The sequence below is a fragment of the Dreissena polymorpha genome, chromosome 4 (assembly GCF_020536995.1).
Source record: "Dreissena polymorpha isolate Duluth1 chromosome 4, UMN_Dpol_1.0, whole genome shotgun sequence".
NCBI classification, from domain to species: domain Eukaryota; kingdom Metazoa; phylum Mollusca; class Bivalvia; order Myida; family Dreissenidae; genus Dreissena; species Dreissena polymorpha.
Genome location: NC_068358.1, coordinates 37,046,600 through 37,065,155, shown reverse-complemented (window position 1 = coordinate 37,065,155; position 18,556 = coordinate 37,046,600). Strand labels below are relative to the sequence as shown.

Here is an 18,556-nt window from a genome sequence, read left to right as displayed (position 1 = left end):
ACATTATCTGTGCAATATAAAGAACATCAATACGCGAAAATAGGTCATTAACTGACGATCTACCATGGAATTATTTTACAATATTCATTAAGAGGAGGGTTGAAGCGATTGATTGCATTTCCTCTGACAAATACAATTTATGTAATAACACAATATTGACCTTTTAGTTTCATTAAGTTAATCAGAACTTAGCTTTCTAATAATCATTTGCATTACAAACATGTAACAAATACGTAACCATTTCATCTGAATATTTGCGACTAGTAGCTAATAAGGTCATAAAGAACGTAAGAATGATACACGTGCATATGTTTGCCGGACAAGCAAAACTTCCCATAACCATACATATAAAGACATAAACAAATAATCAAATACAATTCATACTCACAATTGTCAATGAATAAAAACGCAACTAAAACAACGAATATCTTTTTGCTTGACACCATTGTTCTTCAACTCTGAGTAGTGAAAGTCGGTTTTGTCAAAAAAATACCGAGCTTATATACAAAATGTGTTGTATACGTCATTAGTCAAACATAATTTATGTAACAAGGATGAACTGATTGATGCTATGCTCTCGTTCACTTCGTGGAAAAGTACGTCATGAAAAACAAAAACAAAACAAAAAGGTAATCAAAGACGAACATCTATGTACGCATTTTTTAAACAAAAGAAAATATTACTCGTTATATGTACAAAATAATACTATTATGAATACATAACATAAATAATGCACATGGAAATATAACATAATGGCTTAAAAATAATCAGAGGAAAAGTTTACCTCGATCATCAAACATGCGTATGTACATGATGGAAATATTGCTCTACACGTTAACAATACTAATACATTATAAAAGTTTCTATAGATGTATTGCAAGTAAAATGTTTGAATGAAATGCCTTTTACTTTTTATATCGTTAGTAAGTAAAACAGGATATAACCTTGAACTACTTTGACGTTTGTTTTTGTATAAACTGTCGAATATCACGCGTGTCATGGTTGATTTGTGAACTCATTGACCTAGGAAAACAACTTGGCTGTACAACTAAGACCAAAACTAATATCATAAACAGCGTTTAAGTTGTGTTTATAATTATGTTTTTTTTTTATAGTGAATGCAATATTGCGATATAAGCCAATTGTTGCTTTCCACAATACCCCCTCCCCCCCCCCCCCCCTAAAAAAGAGTGTGTTTTGTTGTTAATGTTTAAATTAGTTACATTTAGAATACGTTTTCCGTAAACAGTGTAATTTACTTTTATTTTAAGCGCAAAAGAAACGCGTTTTGTATACATTGACTAATTGCTTGAATAACCTATAACTAATAACGTTTACGATTGTTTACATTATACATGATTTCTACTGATCATTAGCTTTAACTTAAGTTAACATTGATATTACTTTAATTACGTTAGCGTTTCAATTTCAAATATTCTATAATTTTAAAAGCGTGTTTACTTTCTAAAAAAAATTAGACGCGAATAAATTGTTCTAGTTTAGTAGTCTGTGCATTGCGACTTAAGACGCCATAAGCAATATTAATGTTAAAACGAATAATATTTCAAATCATAGTTTGCATTTCGAATTAATTAAAATATTTAAAAAACTATATAAAACTCGGTTAATTCACTAATGTATAAGCGATTAAAACGAAGTTAACTACCAAGTGTCCCACTCAGCGAACGTCATATTGCTTATTATGTAGCTATCAATTTGACGAAACTTATTATTACCACTAGCGAAGAGGAGTGGTTCGTATGGTCGACTACAACGTGGGCGGTTTGCACTGAATTACCGATTTTTTTAGAAAGAAACAATTAACAAATATAACATCAACTTTATTTAGGAATGCAATTAGCAAACAGTAAGAGCCATACATGAATCACACAAATAAGTATGTAGCACCTATAACTATTTTATTTTAATTTCTTGCTTAACGACTCTGAACACGTGTGTTTTATGCGACAACAACATTAGCGCTGTCGTGTCGATAAACATGTCGCCAGATACTTAAAATTAATTTTATGCGAGGTGTCATACGAGACACAACACATTACCAATTTATTTGTGGCAAGTGTAATCAACCAGCGTACAGCCTAACATCACAACACGGAGATGTCGCAAAATGAGAAACAAAACAGTCTTCTTTCAATTCAATATAATATAAAATTTATATCAGCAAGTCATGGAGGGTAAGTTGATTTCTTTTTCCTAGTTCTCTATTCCTTATTCCAATAAAATAATATCTAATTTAGCGCCGTTTAATGTTGTCGTTGTTTTGCCAGCCTGCGTTGTATTTTGCCACTTAAAACGTTATTAAAAGCATCCATAATAACCACACCAGCATACGTTCTTTAAAACATACATTATACTATACTCGCTGCATAACATTTCTGCATATTGGCCTGAAAAACGGTCGAACATAACATATTCAAAGAATAAATTCGTATAAATAAATTGCATTGAGGAGATTTAAATTAAAAGTTTTGATGCAAGATGTTATCGTCTGTCAACATTAAACATATTTTCATAATTGCGAAAATATTATCATACTAGTAAGTGAATGATCGTTAATTCTTGGTATTACATGTTTGTTTTGAACAATTAATAAAAAAAACGGATCCGGTTTGCAATTTCGTGAACTGTGACAGAATTCGCACTAATGGACGTGCTTAATTTTTATTTCGTGTTCATGCAAATTAAATTGTATAAAATCACGGTTGCAGTTTGTACAAGCTCGTCTCTTTTGAGGACATATGATGTACTTATGTTGACGGTAACAGTTCATTGTCGCTCAGTGGCAGTTTTTCACCGTTAGAATCGTTATCGCTGTATTGTAATTAAATGTTGAGAAAATTATTGGTTTGATTGTCACTGGTATTCTCAACTTTTCTAAGACCTAAGTATATCTTTTACGGTGTGAAATTGTTGCGGGATTATTACACTTGTAACAATAATATATCTCAATTTCAATCAGAATACGTATCTCAAATTACATATGAGCAAAAGCCATGAAGTTTAAAACGGTTTTTTAAATCATCTGTTCCTGAATACAATGTCAGACAAATAACTCTAGTGGAAAGGTCAAGATCACAACCTGAATTTAATGATTTAAAGAATCGATATTTAGCAATTATGTCACAATGCATTAAGGTATTCCGTAATAATTTTCTTCAATTGTTCTCCTTTATCAGACTGTGTGACATAACTGTTTTCAGGAAATGATCCACATGCGAGATCGATGTCCCCTTGGTCAAGGTCAATTCACATAAATTCTGTTGCTCACCACCTTTAAATTGCTGAGTTGTCACCATTTTTTCATTAAACTCATATTGTTTAAACCTAGTTTAGTTGATTACATGTGGCCCTGGGGTCGCATATAAACTGATATACGTTGTTTAATAACAGGACGTTTTAGGAGGACGCTTATGTAATATAACGAACCATATACAATTTGTGATCAAAGTAATAAACTTTGTTTCGAACATCCAACTTTACAATATTTATAAGACATGTATTTTACAAAAGTTTTTAATCTGTGACATATAACTTAACCTTTATATCGCAGATATTTAAGGTTAACATAAGTCAATTACTTAAGAGTATACAGGTTGTCATATTTGTTCTTGTTCATAAGAAAACAAGTTTTCCCCAACCGATATTAAAACGTTTAAACAAACATTTTTGGACGATACTAACACACTGTCTTTTTTTAGAATATTGAACTTAACTAAATTAGAAAGTAATATGATGCATCAATGCTATGCACTTTATTGTTGTTGTTCTTTTATCCGAATTCTGAGTGTTTACCTCGTTTTACGTTCGTATCACACCGTGTTAATCTGCTTCTTTGAAATATATAATCTTCTAATTGAAAACTGAGCAAGCATAACAAAAATAAATTTATATATAGGCATGCCTAACTCTGCTACCAAGGCGTATCTGATGAGCTGTGACCGAATGCGTCACATAAATGTAAGGAAGTTTATCAGTTTAAAGTTTACATGAATAAAATATAAACACATCAATTGAGTCTCTTTAATATTTCAATGGTTATGTAATTTTTTTTAGAACATATGGGACAACTCCTAATGATATTTATTATAGGAATGACGCAGTTATCCCCTTTCAAATACAATACTATTTATTATCGAACAGTTTACTTGTGCTTGTTATACTTAAGTTTAGTGTTTATCGATGCTTAGTTGTATTTCATTAGGTCTACCAAATTGTTCTCTTTTAATTGTGTGTCTTTTATTAAATTGCCATTGTTGTAATTTAAAAAAAAACTTCGTCGTCTGGGATTAATTAATACTAATATGTTAATATCCAGAACCCAGTCTTAGCAGAGGGCTACGGGTAAACGGAGCTCGTAGGAACTGGCTCTGGCTGTGAATGCTTATGTCAACTCTTTAGATATTGATATGTTTTGCAACACGCCAAAATGATTACACATGATCTATTAAATTATATGTGTTTATTCAAAGTACAAAAATTACATCTGTTTTAATTTATTCTGTTACAAAATGCACTTACGAAGTTTATTGCATCTCAATTATCACACGCTACGTATTTAATTGTAGGTGTTTTTGTTTCAATTTTTATTGGATCACAATTGAAGACGTTAAAACTGCCCGCATAAAAGTTTTCCAAATGTCTTGTCAACTTGGAAAAACACCTTGTTAATTTGCTAAGACAAATATATTGTCGTGCAAATGAGAAATGCTCAGCATATCGATTCGCTCAGTAAGTACCTTGTGCATCTTACCGATGCAATGTGAGGGCTCGCAGATGGTACTTTGGCGTTGGGCTTCTGTAAACATCCCCAACAGTAACCGGATTTGCGCATGATGCAGTACAGCATAAAGGATCTGAATTAAGTGTTTGATACAAAAAAGTTCTCATTTATTCGGTATTGAATCGAGAATACACAATAAATGCTCTTCGGTCCACATTATCCCTGTTTAGGATGGGTTTACGAAACATAAGAATCAACAAAATGGTGAGACGTGAAACTAACGCATAGAAACGTGCTTTCGTTTATGGGGTCTCCAAAGGATATACTCATAGCATTCGTTTGATAACCATTTTTTGCCCTGGTCATTGTAGCTTGGAGCTATATTGGCCTAGGCCTAAGTTAACATGCCATCAGTCTTTCAGCAACTGTTGTCCTAACCCATTCATCTCCGTATCATGCTTCGCTAAGGCATCCTTCAAAAGCCTCCGGTAGTGTTATTTTTAACATTTCAGCGGAAAAGGCTTTGCCTAAGGCATGAATACATATAAACACACCTTATCAAAGGCATTACATATATACAGAGATTTACTGCCTCTTCAAATTGTCCGGCTATATTTAGACGTGACGCTTGAAAAGCTGCACATTTGCAAGTAAATCCGAGTTTTATCATGGTGATTTGTTTGTTTATTATTTCTGACAAATCTGTCCTTTTCACATAACTCATACGCGTATGTGATTTAATATTGGTAAACAGTGTTAAAACGCGTTATCGCCTTGCACAAATGCGCGTTACAGCTAAACATAAAGTAAATGAGAAATTAAATGCAAATTGAATCAAATCTTTGCCAACGAATCTTATTGATGTTTAAACAAGCCTACGTCCGGGTCGCCTATATTTTTTGTCTGCTATTTTTTAACCGCCTTGTTTCGTAGGTTTCTGTCATTCTCAACAAGAATGTTACTATACCGTTTACTCCTTCAACGATCAATCATTCACTATACTTTGATTGGATCAAAACAGCAGGTTGAACCTGTGTTCCGAAAGTACGTAAACAAATTAAAATTTCGCGCTTCAATTGATTTAATTATCTGTTCCTCGAGATACTGTTATACGTCCTTAATATTCAGGGTTTACACCAATGAGGACAAAATGACTCATGCACAATGTAACTGTGATATTTACTTATTTGATTTTTACATACGTCTACATTTACTTTTACAATATAAAGAAGTGAAACTCCAGCTGCTGGAGCAGTATTGAATTTTCATTAAAAACAATTAGTTGGTCCTTTATTTAAGGCAAGTGACCGATTGCCCAAACAGTACATAACAGCACAATACAGCACAATACAAACCAACATAAACACAAAGTTAAGTTTGACCTTGTTATGAAATAGTGATATTAAAATACGTTTTAAAGAAGACGAGTCGTACCTTTCTATAAGTTGTATACGTAAGTAATTAAAACCATATCTGACAGAACGGATTGGGGGAAACTTAATTCCATTGACACGAATTGGTGTTTATGACATGATCATATATCATTGAATTGTTGTATGAAATATTGAACAATTCTAAATGTAATTTTCCTAATTCTTATTGATTAATGGCCTTAATAGAAGTTTTGATTTCCTCGGTTAAAACTTAACTGAAACTAAAACGATACGAATTAAGTGAAATTTTATAAATGCGATATCCTTTTATTTTGCAAATCCGAAACAGTTTTTTTTTTCAATTTTGTCAATTTACCAAACCGTGAACAGGTCCCTTTAACTATCAGTGACAGTTGCTTGTTTTCCATAAAATTTAACACATCTTAATAGACAACGTATTCGCCCTGGTAAGGTTTGCTAATTATACGTTTGATTTTATTATTCAATTGATAATGTATAGTAAGTCTTATATTAAATTTAAAAAATACATTAAGGACATTTATTATAAGAAAATGCACAACGCTTCCGATACTTATAAAACTTATTAGTATTATATGAAATCTCGAGTTTATAGGTTGATTATACTGATAATGAATTTTTTAATATATTAATGATAATCCCTTTGATACGTAACGTTAAATAACACCTTATTTATTGATTATGATTGCTTATTTAGAATTGCAAAAACCATTATTAAGATTTGCGAAAACAATCAGTTTAACAATAAACTGAAAGAATATATCTCGTATAGAGGCTTTTACGTAGAACATGGAATACAAATACTTGTTTTATGACCGGCAATTTTTAGCTCTTTAATTATTAATTGCAAAATGCATATTCGATAAATCTGCAATTTATGAAAATGCTTTTAACCCTCTCTACGGCCCGGATATTAAGAAAACCTATTGCTCAGACTTGTTCTTGTTTACTTGTTTCCTTTTGCCGCGAGTTGCAAGTGACGTGTGAATTACGCGTTTAAATGTGAGCGCATTCGTTGAACAGGACAGGTAATATTTAAACTGAGAGGAGTTAAGGTGAAACTGGAAGTGAACATTTAAAGATTGAACTTTAACCATAGACATTGTTTGAATAAAATGGAAATCGCAAAAGGTAATGCTTATATAACATTTGGTTAGATATATCAAATCATTATTCAATTAAACTAACGTTTTAGTATTTGTTGAAAGTTGTGAAGCTAAACAGCATATGCTATTTCTATGTTTTGTACAGTTCCCTTTGAGTAGATTCTACATAAGAAAATAAACGTTACATTCTGACGCTTAATTCATTTGTGTGTTAAACCACTCGTTATGAAAATAAATGGTGCTGAAACCCGTTGGTCCTTCAACTTATATAGTTTTTACAATTAAAGTGGCTTGCTGATGCCAACATTAAGTGTATTTTTCCGTTACATTGAGCACGTAAAAAGTGAGTCTTGTCGTCACATTAAATTCTTAATTGGATATCAGAATTTTTAAATTTGTTTGTTTTTATGTTTTGATTACTTAGACCTCCGGGAAAGGTATATACCCATTAAGTATTATACACCCGCTACTATTAATGAAATTAATATAATCATAAGCTCCCGTGAAAAAAGGTGATGAGGGGTACTCATATGTTCTTGTATTATGCTTTTGAAAAAAGAAATGCGTTACTGAATAGCAGTTAATTATAAATAGCTGTACCATTACATATGTATGTTTGCTTATACATTGTTCGTGTTTTGAAATGTAGTGGCTATACGATGCTATTTGCACTTGCAATGGCCGGAGGCCACATAGCAATAAACATTGAATCTTGAATCTTTTTACGTGAATGCAATTCGATATAATAGCTAAACGTGTATATACAAGTGTGAACTAGTTTAATTGTCAAAACATACAACATGAAGCCAGTGGACAAAATACTTTAACAAAAGAAAGGTATAGACTACAAGAAATACCTGAATACTAGATCAGATCATCAGTTATATAAGTAACTGGTTGTTTAAATGTCTTAACACATAATTTGATCCTAAATGCCATTAAAAAAGTCACCATTGTGTTTTGACGTGCATTATTTATTTTTAGTTTTTAGTTTATTTGATAATCATCATTAATCACAATTACATGACTCTGTGAGCCCGAAGGTTTTGTTTAACATGTATAGTTTACTTTAAGTTTATTTATTTATCATGTTAATACAATTAGACGCGGTTGTAAATTTGCAAATATGTTATTTCAAAGTGTTTATCTTTGTTTATAACATCGACACCTTGAATTTGGGTATTTACATAAATAATCCAAAATAAAGTGCATCGGTACGATACAAATACAATCATGTAAATAGACATGCATTACAATTAAACAGTGTTCAAACGGCATGCACGTACGTATTATGTATTCACAACAATTCGGTGAGAACACACAATTTATTAAACTATAATATATTCAACGTTTGATTTTCTTTTAAATAATCAAATGCTTGAATGTTTTCTGATGGAATTTGTGACATCAGTAATGAATCTGTTAATAACCATCGTATTTTGACAAACTACTTTGTATTTAATTTCTATTTCTATTTCTTTTGCACTTGGGTCTAATACGATAGTTTGTTCGTAGATATGTATAGATATGTTGATACATATTGTTCATAAACGAACTAAATAGTATACCGTATTATATCGTATTTTAGTTATTATTGATTCTGAATCGTATATTGCAATGGCGGATAAATTTATATTTTATTCCCTGGTTAAGTTCATTAGAATAATGAAAGTCGTCCTTTAAATTAAAATAAAACATTCCATGTACAAGATGTTATACCAAATGCAATGAGATTATATTGTTCGTAACAAAAATAGTGCATCAAAGATTCAGCGTTTTGCTTAGTTTTTATCTAATAATAGAGGTAAATTATTTTAATTAAATAGAACGTTTCATAAACAATTCATAAGTTTTTTTCGAAAGAATTCTGCGATTCTTACGTACGAACGTTCTTACGCAAATTCCTACTAACGTTTCATAAACACGTTCGCAAACTTAAGAATTCTAACGCATCTTACGAACGTTTAACCAGTCTACGTACTTCAATTGAAGGTTTGAAAAGATTAACTTTTGCAATGGTGATATGCATTCCATTCACAAAACTAAGCATACAGTTCAAGGGGAATTGTACAGAGATTGTCAAAAGGATTATTTTCCAAATTTTAGTCACATATACAAAATATAAAATAATTCTGTAAATGAAGGAGCAAAATGCTAGTAATAATATAGACTCAAACTGAAAATACAGCTTTCTTATGAGTTATCAACATTTGTAATGATTACAATCATAAAGAGTAATGATTGAATAATTCTTAATTATCCTGTTGTTTCTATTACATTCTGTCAAATAACATGGATCAGATATATGAATTTTAAAATGAATGTTCAATATTCAGGATGGTTGAGTGGTTAAGGCAAATGAAATGTTATTTTAACGCCCCCACGGGGAATTACATTTTTCTATTGTTGTTTTGGCTTCTAAAATTCTAGTCTGTGTTTAAATTTAGCAATGTAAGGCTTTTACTATCATAAGTTAAAAATGAATCAAACTGTGAACACGTCCCTTAAATATTGAAACCCTTACGATGTGAGCATACCCGTATTATTGATATTATTAATTTGATTACCATTACAACAGAACCAAACATTGAATGGGTCCAACACTCAATTTTATGCATCACTTATTTGAGGTAAATAATATGCGATATGTTTTGGCATTGATACATCTTATAAGCACATTTTAGTAATAGTAAGACATAGCAATAAAAATCTAATAAATCAGGTTTATATTTTGTTGTTATTAAAAAAAACAGTTTATACAAATATTACTATAATAAAAAAAAATAAGTTTCAATCGTTTCAGTTTTTACTGTTAAAATGAAATTTCAACATGTACCTACTTTATATTTTGGGTTTTAATTTATATTATTAGAAGAAATATTCACAGATTTTCTCATTAAAAAAGTACATGGCAATCTTAATCTCCGACAAGCTGTAGCGCTTTATGTCTACATTGAGAAGAGGCCCAGAAACTCCCTTTATTGATTCCACATCAACATTTCTTAAAAAGAATGAACATAAAAGAACCAGCACAAAAATGTAATGCATCCTTAATTAATTTAGTATGAAATAACACTGTCAGTCATGATTGAAACTTTTTTGGCTGCTTATCATCAGGGTGCACCAAACTTGAGCATGTACCAGTTACAATATTAATTAAAATATGTTATGAAATCTGTGTCTTCAATGGAAACCTTTTATATAAGAGTCGCTTTTGTAATGATCCTTTTTTCTGTTTTAGAAAGAAAATGCAGATCGAGTAATTCAAAGCATGGTAAGTGGTTATTCATGGTTAGTGGAAATTTAAAAAAAACGTTACAATAAAATGTGTTTAGGTCATAATATACTAAATAGTTTCCCTATATAATTCAATGTAAAAGCGACAACTTTGAGCGAAAATAAATGCAACATTTTGCACATAGAGACCCCCATAACCATACCTTTTCTTAAAGGTCATTCTTAGCGGAACCGAATTATGCAATTAAAAAGATAGGTCATGTTCATTCCAAGAAAGACACGAATCAAAATCAACTGTTTTTGCTGCCGTTTCTTAGTGAAATGTTATTTTTTTCAGTGCAAGGCTTTACTATAGTCTTCAAGTTTAGCATATTTCAGTGATTCGGTCGTAAACACCTATTTATGCCCTACCATTATCTCCGAAAGATAAAACCCGAACAATAGTTTAAAGAGTAAAAAAATGCATTCGAGTCAACTATGATATTTTTTTAGAGAGTACAGCCTACATGAAACGATTATTTAGTATATTGTGACCTTTACAGTTGACATTGTTTTTCTCATCGTGAAATTGCAAACAAGGGAAACAACTGTGCTCTCTATAATGTAGATAAATCATTAAAATGTACAAAAATAAACCGACTTTTTCATTTTTAAGAGAAAAGTCATGCTTCTTTTACAGAAAACTAGCACTTAATTTTTTTTTTAATTTTGGAAATTGTGTGAATTGGTTCACTCGCTTAGGCGGCCATATTTGCCAACGCTACGACAGCTTTGACCATTTGCAACTTTAACATTGGAACTTACGCATTCGTAGCAGATGGTTGCGTAAGAATTTTTTTATGAAACGCTCGGAAGTTGGTAAGCATACTTACGGAAGAAATCGTTTATGAAACGGGCCCATCAACCTTATTCATCTCAGACAGCGGATTTGGTTTTGTACACGTAAAGTTTATCTTTAGTTCATATTTGTTATTATTATGATTATTATTTTTATTATTTTCATTATTATGATTATTATTTTCATTATTAGTATTATCATTATTATTATTATTACTATATTATTATTACTATATTATTATTATTAGTATTATTATTATTATTATTATTATTGTCAGTAGTAGTAGTAGTAGTAGTAGTAGTAGTAGTAGTAGTTTTAGTAGTAGTAGAAGTAGTAGTAGTAGTAGTAGTAGTAGTAGTAGTAGTTTTGTTATAATATTTATTATTATCAAATTGAATAAAGTAACTTGACCGGAATTCATATTGTTTCTATTTTTATTTTGTTCAAACGATTTCCTTGACTTGACTAGACCACAGGTTATACACAATGGCTAAACATCACCCGACTGTGATAGCTTTTTCACTAGTATATATAAGTGTATATACTAATATATAATTAATTATAACATGACCTACGCTCCAGGAGTGAAATAACATAATGCTCAATTTTGTTTATTACACGGGTGTTATAACACTAGTTATATAACTGTGAAATGACGTCATTTTTGTGACGAAATGGCGTCATTATTCCAGCGCATTTCTTCAGTTACACTCTATTACAATGTGAATAAACAGCGAAAGAGCATTAAATAAAAAGAAAATGTGTTGGTCATGTTATAAATAGAATCTTAGATTCGTGGTCATTTTGTATTGAATTTATTTAACTCGTCATCTAAATAATTTAGATGACTTGTTTAAAACATTCATTGCAAAACGACCACTCATGCAAGATCCTATATTTATAATAATGTCGTCGCACCTTAAAAGTGCTGTCTAGCTTGCTTTATTCAATTTTGTTAATCCATAATATACACGACATATGAGGTTTAACAATTTCATAACTTTCAAAAAAGTATTTATGAATTTCAAATGTTCAAGGACAATTTGATTTGAAATAAAAAAATATGCTAGTTCAACAACAGGATTTTCATCGTGTATGACTCTTGTGTTATGTGTTAATACAAGGAAGATTTAGGAACCCATTATAACATATATGCTCTTTTTTATCAGAATCTAATTCGATTTACGCGTCACGTACTGGCATTAATGATTGCATTCATGTGTCTGTATTAGAACATTTAATTTTGATCGTGTAAAACCCCTGATCAATTCTGTGGGGTTATTGTAGGGTTCGGTTCTTCACAAAACGGTTTTATCCCCTTGTGATTAGCTTCGACCTTGCCAAGACAGTGATCCCACTTTTTTTATATCTTTTTAAGTTGGGTTTCTGTCTTTTAGGAATGGATAAGAACAAGAATTTCTCTTCCAATAACGCTTCAGGAGTTCCATTGTGTATTCAAATCATTTGCATATAATATGTTTGCTGATACAATCCTATTAATCTTATCTTAACATATAAAGTCCGTTTTTCTTAGCTGTTAAAGAATTAATTATTTCACGGAGTTAATTCAATTCATAACCTCTACCGGTGCATCGTGATTTATGCATGACTTGTTTCGTTTGACGTGTTAAAATACACACCTGCGATAAATGATGTTTATACGTGTTTTCTTAACACAGCAGTATTTTACCTGCTTCGCGGGTCCGTGTATATACCGTCTTTTTCATTTTCATTTTGCATTAGACACAACGAAAAACAAAAATCAACGTATATTAGTTCATATTCTGATTTTCTTATAACCAGAACAAAAACAAAAACAAAAACAAAAACAACGTTGAGTTCTTTGTATCGTTTTTCGGTGTACTAAAAACAAAACAAAAATCTTATTTCTCTATTCATATTTCGTTTCAATTTTAATTATACAAAAATCCATATATGAAATTTGAAACACAGTGCCGGTTTCCATTTACCGTTCTTGAATTGATAAAACCGTATACGAAAAACGAGGGGCGCTCCGCTGTTTTGGAGAGATAAGTCGTGATTGATCTTTTTGCGCAATTTTCTCCCTTAGATCTTAATATTTTTGAATACATACATGTAGACAATTATAGACGAAGAATAGTCGAGTCTTGGGACAGCTATTATTTGCTACTCTGATGGGAAAATAAATAGATCTAGTAACATTATATTACAAGACCATTAAATTATAATAATAGAAAAATCAATGCTAATTAAAGTCAATTATTTAAAGTACCATATACGTTACAAATATGAAATTGTTACAAATTTATGAATAATGTTTTTTTAGATACGTTTTTTCCACTTTTCGAATGACTTTTGACATGAACTGCATGTGTATGAAAGTAATAAAATAATACATTTTTCGACTTTTCGTGCACTTTAACAGATCACGCAAGCCAACGCTTGCTTGAATGCGCGTTTCTCTCTGCAAAATATACACGAATAGTTACAGATGTACAAATTTTTTTTATAATTGTATTCGAGTGTCATTTTAGGAGACAACCATTGTCTAAAACGGAAATTTTCAACGCGTGCAAGTAGTTTCTATAGGCGTTACGAATGCTATTCGCCTTCTTTATGAACCGTAACATTTAAAGTCATTTTTAGCGGCGTTGATGGCGCCAAGGCTCGCGCTCCCGGCGTTCTAAGCCTCGCAATATAAACTTCTCTGTATTCAACGCTAACCTAGTATTCTCTATGCCTACTTTAACACCATTTTACGTCTGAATCATATTAAGATCATGTAAATGCAGCCAAATACAGAATCGCACTTATTAAATGGCGTTATCATGAGATAATCATGAAATAGTAAGGGTGCGGTATCATTAAATGGAACGAAAAAAACGTAGTTGTAAATTTTGCACTTTGAACGCTTTAGATACACACAAGAAAACGAATGCCATTCTACTACGCACAAAGTTTTAAAGCCGTACTATTGCAGAAGGCCCACAATAAATTAATAAGCAAGAATAATGCCCAGCGAAAGTAAAACTTATAAGTACAGCGAACTTTTTTTACGAAGCAAATAACTTCAGACGGGATCTCAATTCTATATTGTACCGGTAATAATTTAGTTATCGTGATTTTCACTGTATTAAATTAAAAAGTTCTAAAATTAACCATAGTCATCGCTTTCGCATTAGTTATGATGGCACAACCCAAAGATGATCATATAATAATTAAGTTGTGATTTGTTTTAATTTGTTATCTTTATATTTCAGTCGGGTTTTTGAATTTTTATACATAAAGCCAAATCGCATTTAACAACATTTATGTGACTAAGGATGGTTTAATTACATAGACGTGTGCTAATTTTGAAATACCAGTATTTGATGTATAAACACGTGCAAGCGTATTTGTTATGGCATGACTTAGATATAATTAGTTTTTTTGTTAAATACACACGCATGCATGCTAGGATTGTGAATAGATAAACGTTGTCACGCACATTAACCCATAGAACATGTACGCATAGTGTGTTCTCATTTCATAATATGTCAGGTCATAAATAAAACAATTGTATAATAATATAAGAGAACTGTTCATTACTTGATTTCGTTGAATGTTTTAACTTCAAGTACAGTCAGTCAATAATACAATCTTCAACATACAATCTCAAATTTATTTTCACGTAAATAATTTATTTTTAATCATTTATTTCCAATATTCCATGTTATTAATTTGTTTTTAATAATCTGTATCAATGTGTTATCCCTCTACCTTCACCAATAATAAAAAACAAACTATGATATAAATCGATTGTTATGGTTTAAAAAAACAGATTCGTAACATCGTAGTTATTCAGACAAACCATCTACATTATTTGTCCCAACGTGTTTGTTTCTCTAAATTATTGTGCATATTCTTATAATCGTATGTCTTGTACGAAAATAAAAAAGAAAAAAATAGAGGTGAAGTGTAATATTACATGTAGATGCAATTATTTTTTCCCTTCATAACTTACCATTTTAACCATTTTATGACACTACATTCCAACTTCTGTCTTCTTTTACTTATAAATTGTATAATGTATATATAATGTAGGCTCTGAGCTTGTATAAGCTATACTTCTAAATAAATGTTGGTATTGTTTGTGCTGTTGTTATAAACAGTATATTTTTCAGCAAATATTTTTAAGTATAATATACAAGTAATTCTCTCATACTGTCATTTGTAAATGGTATCATATTGTTTCCGTGGTGAATTATAATTACAGATATGAATACTAAACTATATTCGTTAAATCTTCTTATTTACACACTGTATTACAGTCGATTGATAGGTTCTTAAAGGAATAAGGTTTTTAGTGCATTATGTAAATAAAACAAAAATATATCGTTTTGCCCAAAAATAATTGGGTGTATACAGGTGAGCAATTGCATTCTACAATAAGGAAGGGGAAATGTTATTGTCATATTAATACAAAGTTCGAACATCCAAACATGTACAAATAAGTGCAATTTATTTTGGTTGGTCACATTTTAGCATCTGTATTCGAATTATGTTTAAGGGTAACGAAGATATTATTTACCTTTACACAGTGTACAAAATACATGACATGTTTTGTCATATTACAAGATTGATGTATTAACACTGTAATGGAAACAATTATATCGCGTTTATGCTGATATAAAACTGATTTATCAGTTTTAAAATTCTTTATTTTGTAAACATAAAGGTGAGCCCCCTGCATACGAGGCGGTTACCCCGCAGAGTCAGGAAGGTTACCGCTATGACCAGGAATATCCCCCGAACTATGCACCTGTAGGAAGTGTGGTCCAATCTTCAAGTTCGGTTGCGGTAAGTTTCCAACCTAATATACGAGTATACCTAAAATTACTTGATGTATCAATTTGTTTTGCAACGCAAATTATGTTCTAAAACAAATGTTTAAAACAGTTAATACCGAAATTCTGTTTACAGGTGATGAACCAGCCGCTCCAGGAGATGATGTGCGTGGTGCAGCCGAGGCCGCCGGATTATACTTATTTGGCACTCTTTTCTTGCCTCTGCTGTTTCTGGCCATTAGGACTGGCGGCCCTCATCTATGCGATCCAGGTAGTGCATTAACCATTCTGGCCGAGATGAATGCTTATATAACTAGTACATGATTTAATATCGATAATATGTTTTTCTAAGATTAATTTTACGCAAATCTAAGTTGAATGCAATTCAAAATGTTCTTTCACTGCAGGCAAAATCAATGGTTGATACTGGTCACTACGATGATGCCAAGTGGAGGACGAATGTTGCACTTGGATTAAGTATTGCAAGCGTCATCGTAGGCATTCCCTGTATCATTCTCGCGGCCTTACTATATGCAAGAATCCTTTGAAGCTATGGAACATGTCTAAATTGCCGTCTAATTCGTACTTGATTAAGACACGTAACTAGATTATGGTCTTTGCTTCATATTTTGCTGTTTGCAACTTCTTACTTTATTTTCCTTCAAATTATTGATTGCGCACTAAGCTTTTTAATTATATATTTGTGTTTTCATTTTACCATAATTGTCTTATCGGATTAATTTCTGGATAAAAACGGCTACCCTGCTTGCCTAATATGTAATCATAAAACAATATTAAATACCATATGTGTCGTGTTATGAAATTCTATCAGCTTTTACACGATGCATTCATGTAATTGATAACTATCGATATGCATAACACTATTGTGGAAGTGGTTTATCTGATGACACACCAATGCCTATTTTAGTAGGTACGGGTTTAGCTTAAATGTAAAGACGCTTTTTTTATCTCATGCGTCTAAATAAAACTTAACCTATTCGTTACGTTTGTTTTATTTACTCCCGAAAATATATTCCTCGTATTTTACACGACGTTAATTCATTAAGCAATCATTAAAAAAAATATACCATTTAATATACCTTGTTGTACTGCTGTATCAACTATAGGGACGCATTTTGATATCCAATTTGTCAGATGTATTGAACACGTTGTTTAGTGATGTTTATTATAACAATTGAGGTTCATGGTGATGATTATGTGATGGCGATAACGCTTATAAAACCGCAAGAAAGATAACGTTATGTTATATATGTCTTCGTTCATGTATCATATACCAATTACAAAACTCATAGTATTGTTATGCAATACTTATATTTCGTCTTTGGTGAGTTTGAAAGTATATGTTGTATCATTTTGCCTGTTATTTAAAGGATGTTATTTTGTGGATTTAATTTATATGTGTATTATTATTGTGTAATATTGTTATGTTTGTCCAAATGTTTTGACGCGTGCATTTGTTTACGTCACGTGACCAGGGACTTTTTATGAACTTTTCATTAACGAGACAGGAGGATTAAGCATTGCATTTCTTTGTAAGCTCTGTGTGTGTGAGAATATTGTACAATTATTTCTGATTTGTATGAATTCGATTTGGAGGAAAATGTGATTTGCCAATAAAAAACCCATTTGCATTGAATTTATGCACGATTTAATGAGTATAATTTATTTCGCGTATTCATTAAATTGATGTGCAAATAACCCTTTCCGGATGTAACAGGTAAACAAATCAAATGAAAATACATTCTGCATATCAGATCGTCGTAATGGGATATTAACTGCGCATTTCAATTCGATTTACCATGTTTAATATCAATCTATACATCTGTGTTGTCAGATTGCTTACGTTTACCGTTGAATTTTGAGTAATAATATAGCTATGCGCTGGGAAGTAATTGTGATGGAAAGATTTAATTTATTTGTACTGTTTAAACCATGTTTCGCTCATTATTTGATTGATATTTTAAAGTTGTTATATAGTTGTAATGTATTGCTGTGATTCCTATTCAGTTTGCATGTGTTGTGTGTAATTGTCAGTCGCATAAACACTAAGCAACCCGTTTCAGAAAGCAGTGTTTTACTATTAATTATTATATCGGTTTAGTATAGATGTTTGGAACCTTCAGTTACGACAATTCAATTCAATTCAATTTTTATTTTAAGTCGGTGCATATATGGAAATATATGAGAGTGAGAATGCATTGCTGAGTACTTGTTCAGTGATGTTTTTTTTTTTTAATTTGTATTGTCTTGTGACCACGTTCAGTGACCGTGAATGTTATGGTTTATCTTGTTGATCTATTCTGCCAGTCCCTTATATGTCTGCTTATTTTAGGAGTCTGGGTTTCATTCGCGCGTGAAAAAATATATATATTCATTTAAGTATAACTAAATTA

The 18,556-nt window shown here is 31.2% G+C and overlaps 1 protein-coding gene across 2 annotated transcripts in view; it reads left to right on the top strand.

The window, feature by feature from the left end:
- The window catches only part of LOC127879906 (trafficking regulator of GLUT4 1-like), a 42,189-nt gene extending 25,048 nt beyond the window's left edge, over positions 1-17,141 (top strand). Inside the window, exons 1-5 of one of the 2 annotated variants that reach the window (XM_052427015.1) lie at positions 7,163-7,284; positions 10,501-10,533; positions 16,034-16,155; positions 16,279-16,413; positions 16,550-17,141. In XM_052427015.1, coding sequence (XP_052282975.1) covers positions 7,269-7,284; positions 10,501-10,533; positions 16,034-16,155; positions 16,279-16,413; positions 16,550-16,690 — 447 coding nt within the window. In that variant the 5' untranslated portion in view covers positions 7,163-7,268 and the 3' untranslated portion in view covers positions 16,691-17,141. Of the gene's footprint in view, positions 1-7,162; positions 7,285-10,500; positions 10,534-16,033; positions 16,156-16,278; positions 16,414-16,549 lie in introns of those variants that run through there. The other variant, XM_052427016.1, reaches the window with a different exon arrangement.
- The last annotated feature ends 1,415 nt before the right edge of the window (positions 17,142-18,556 follow it).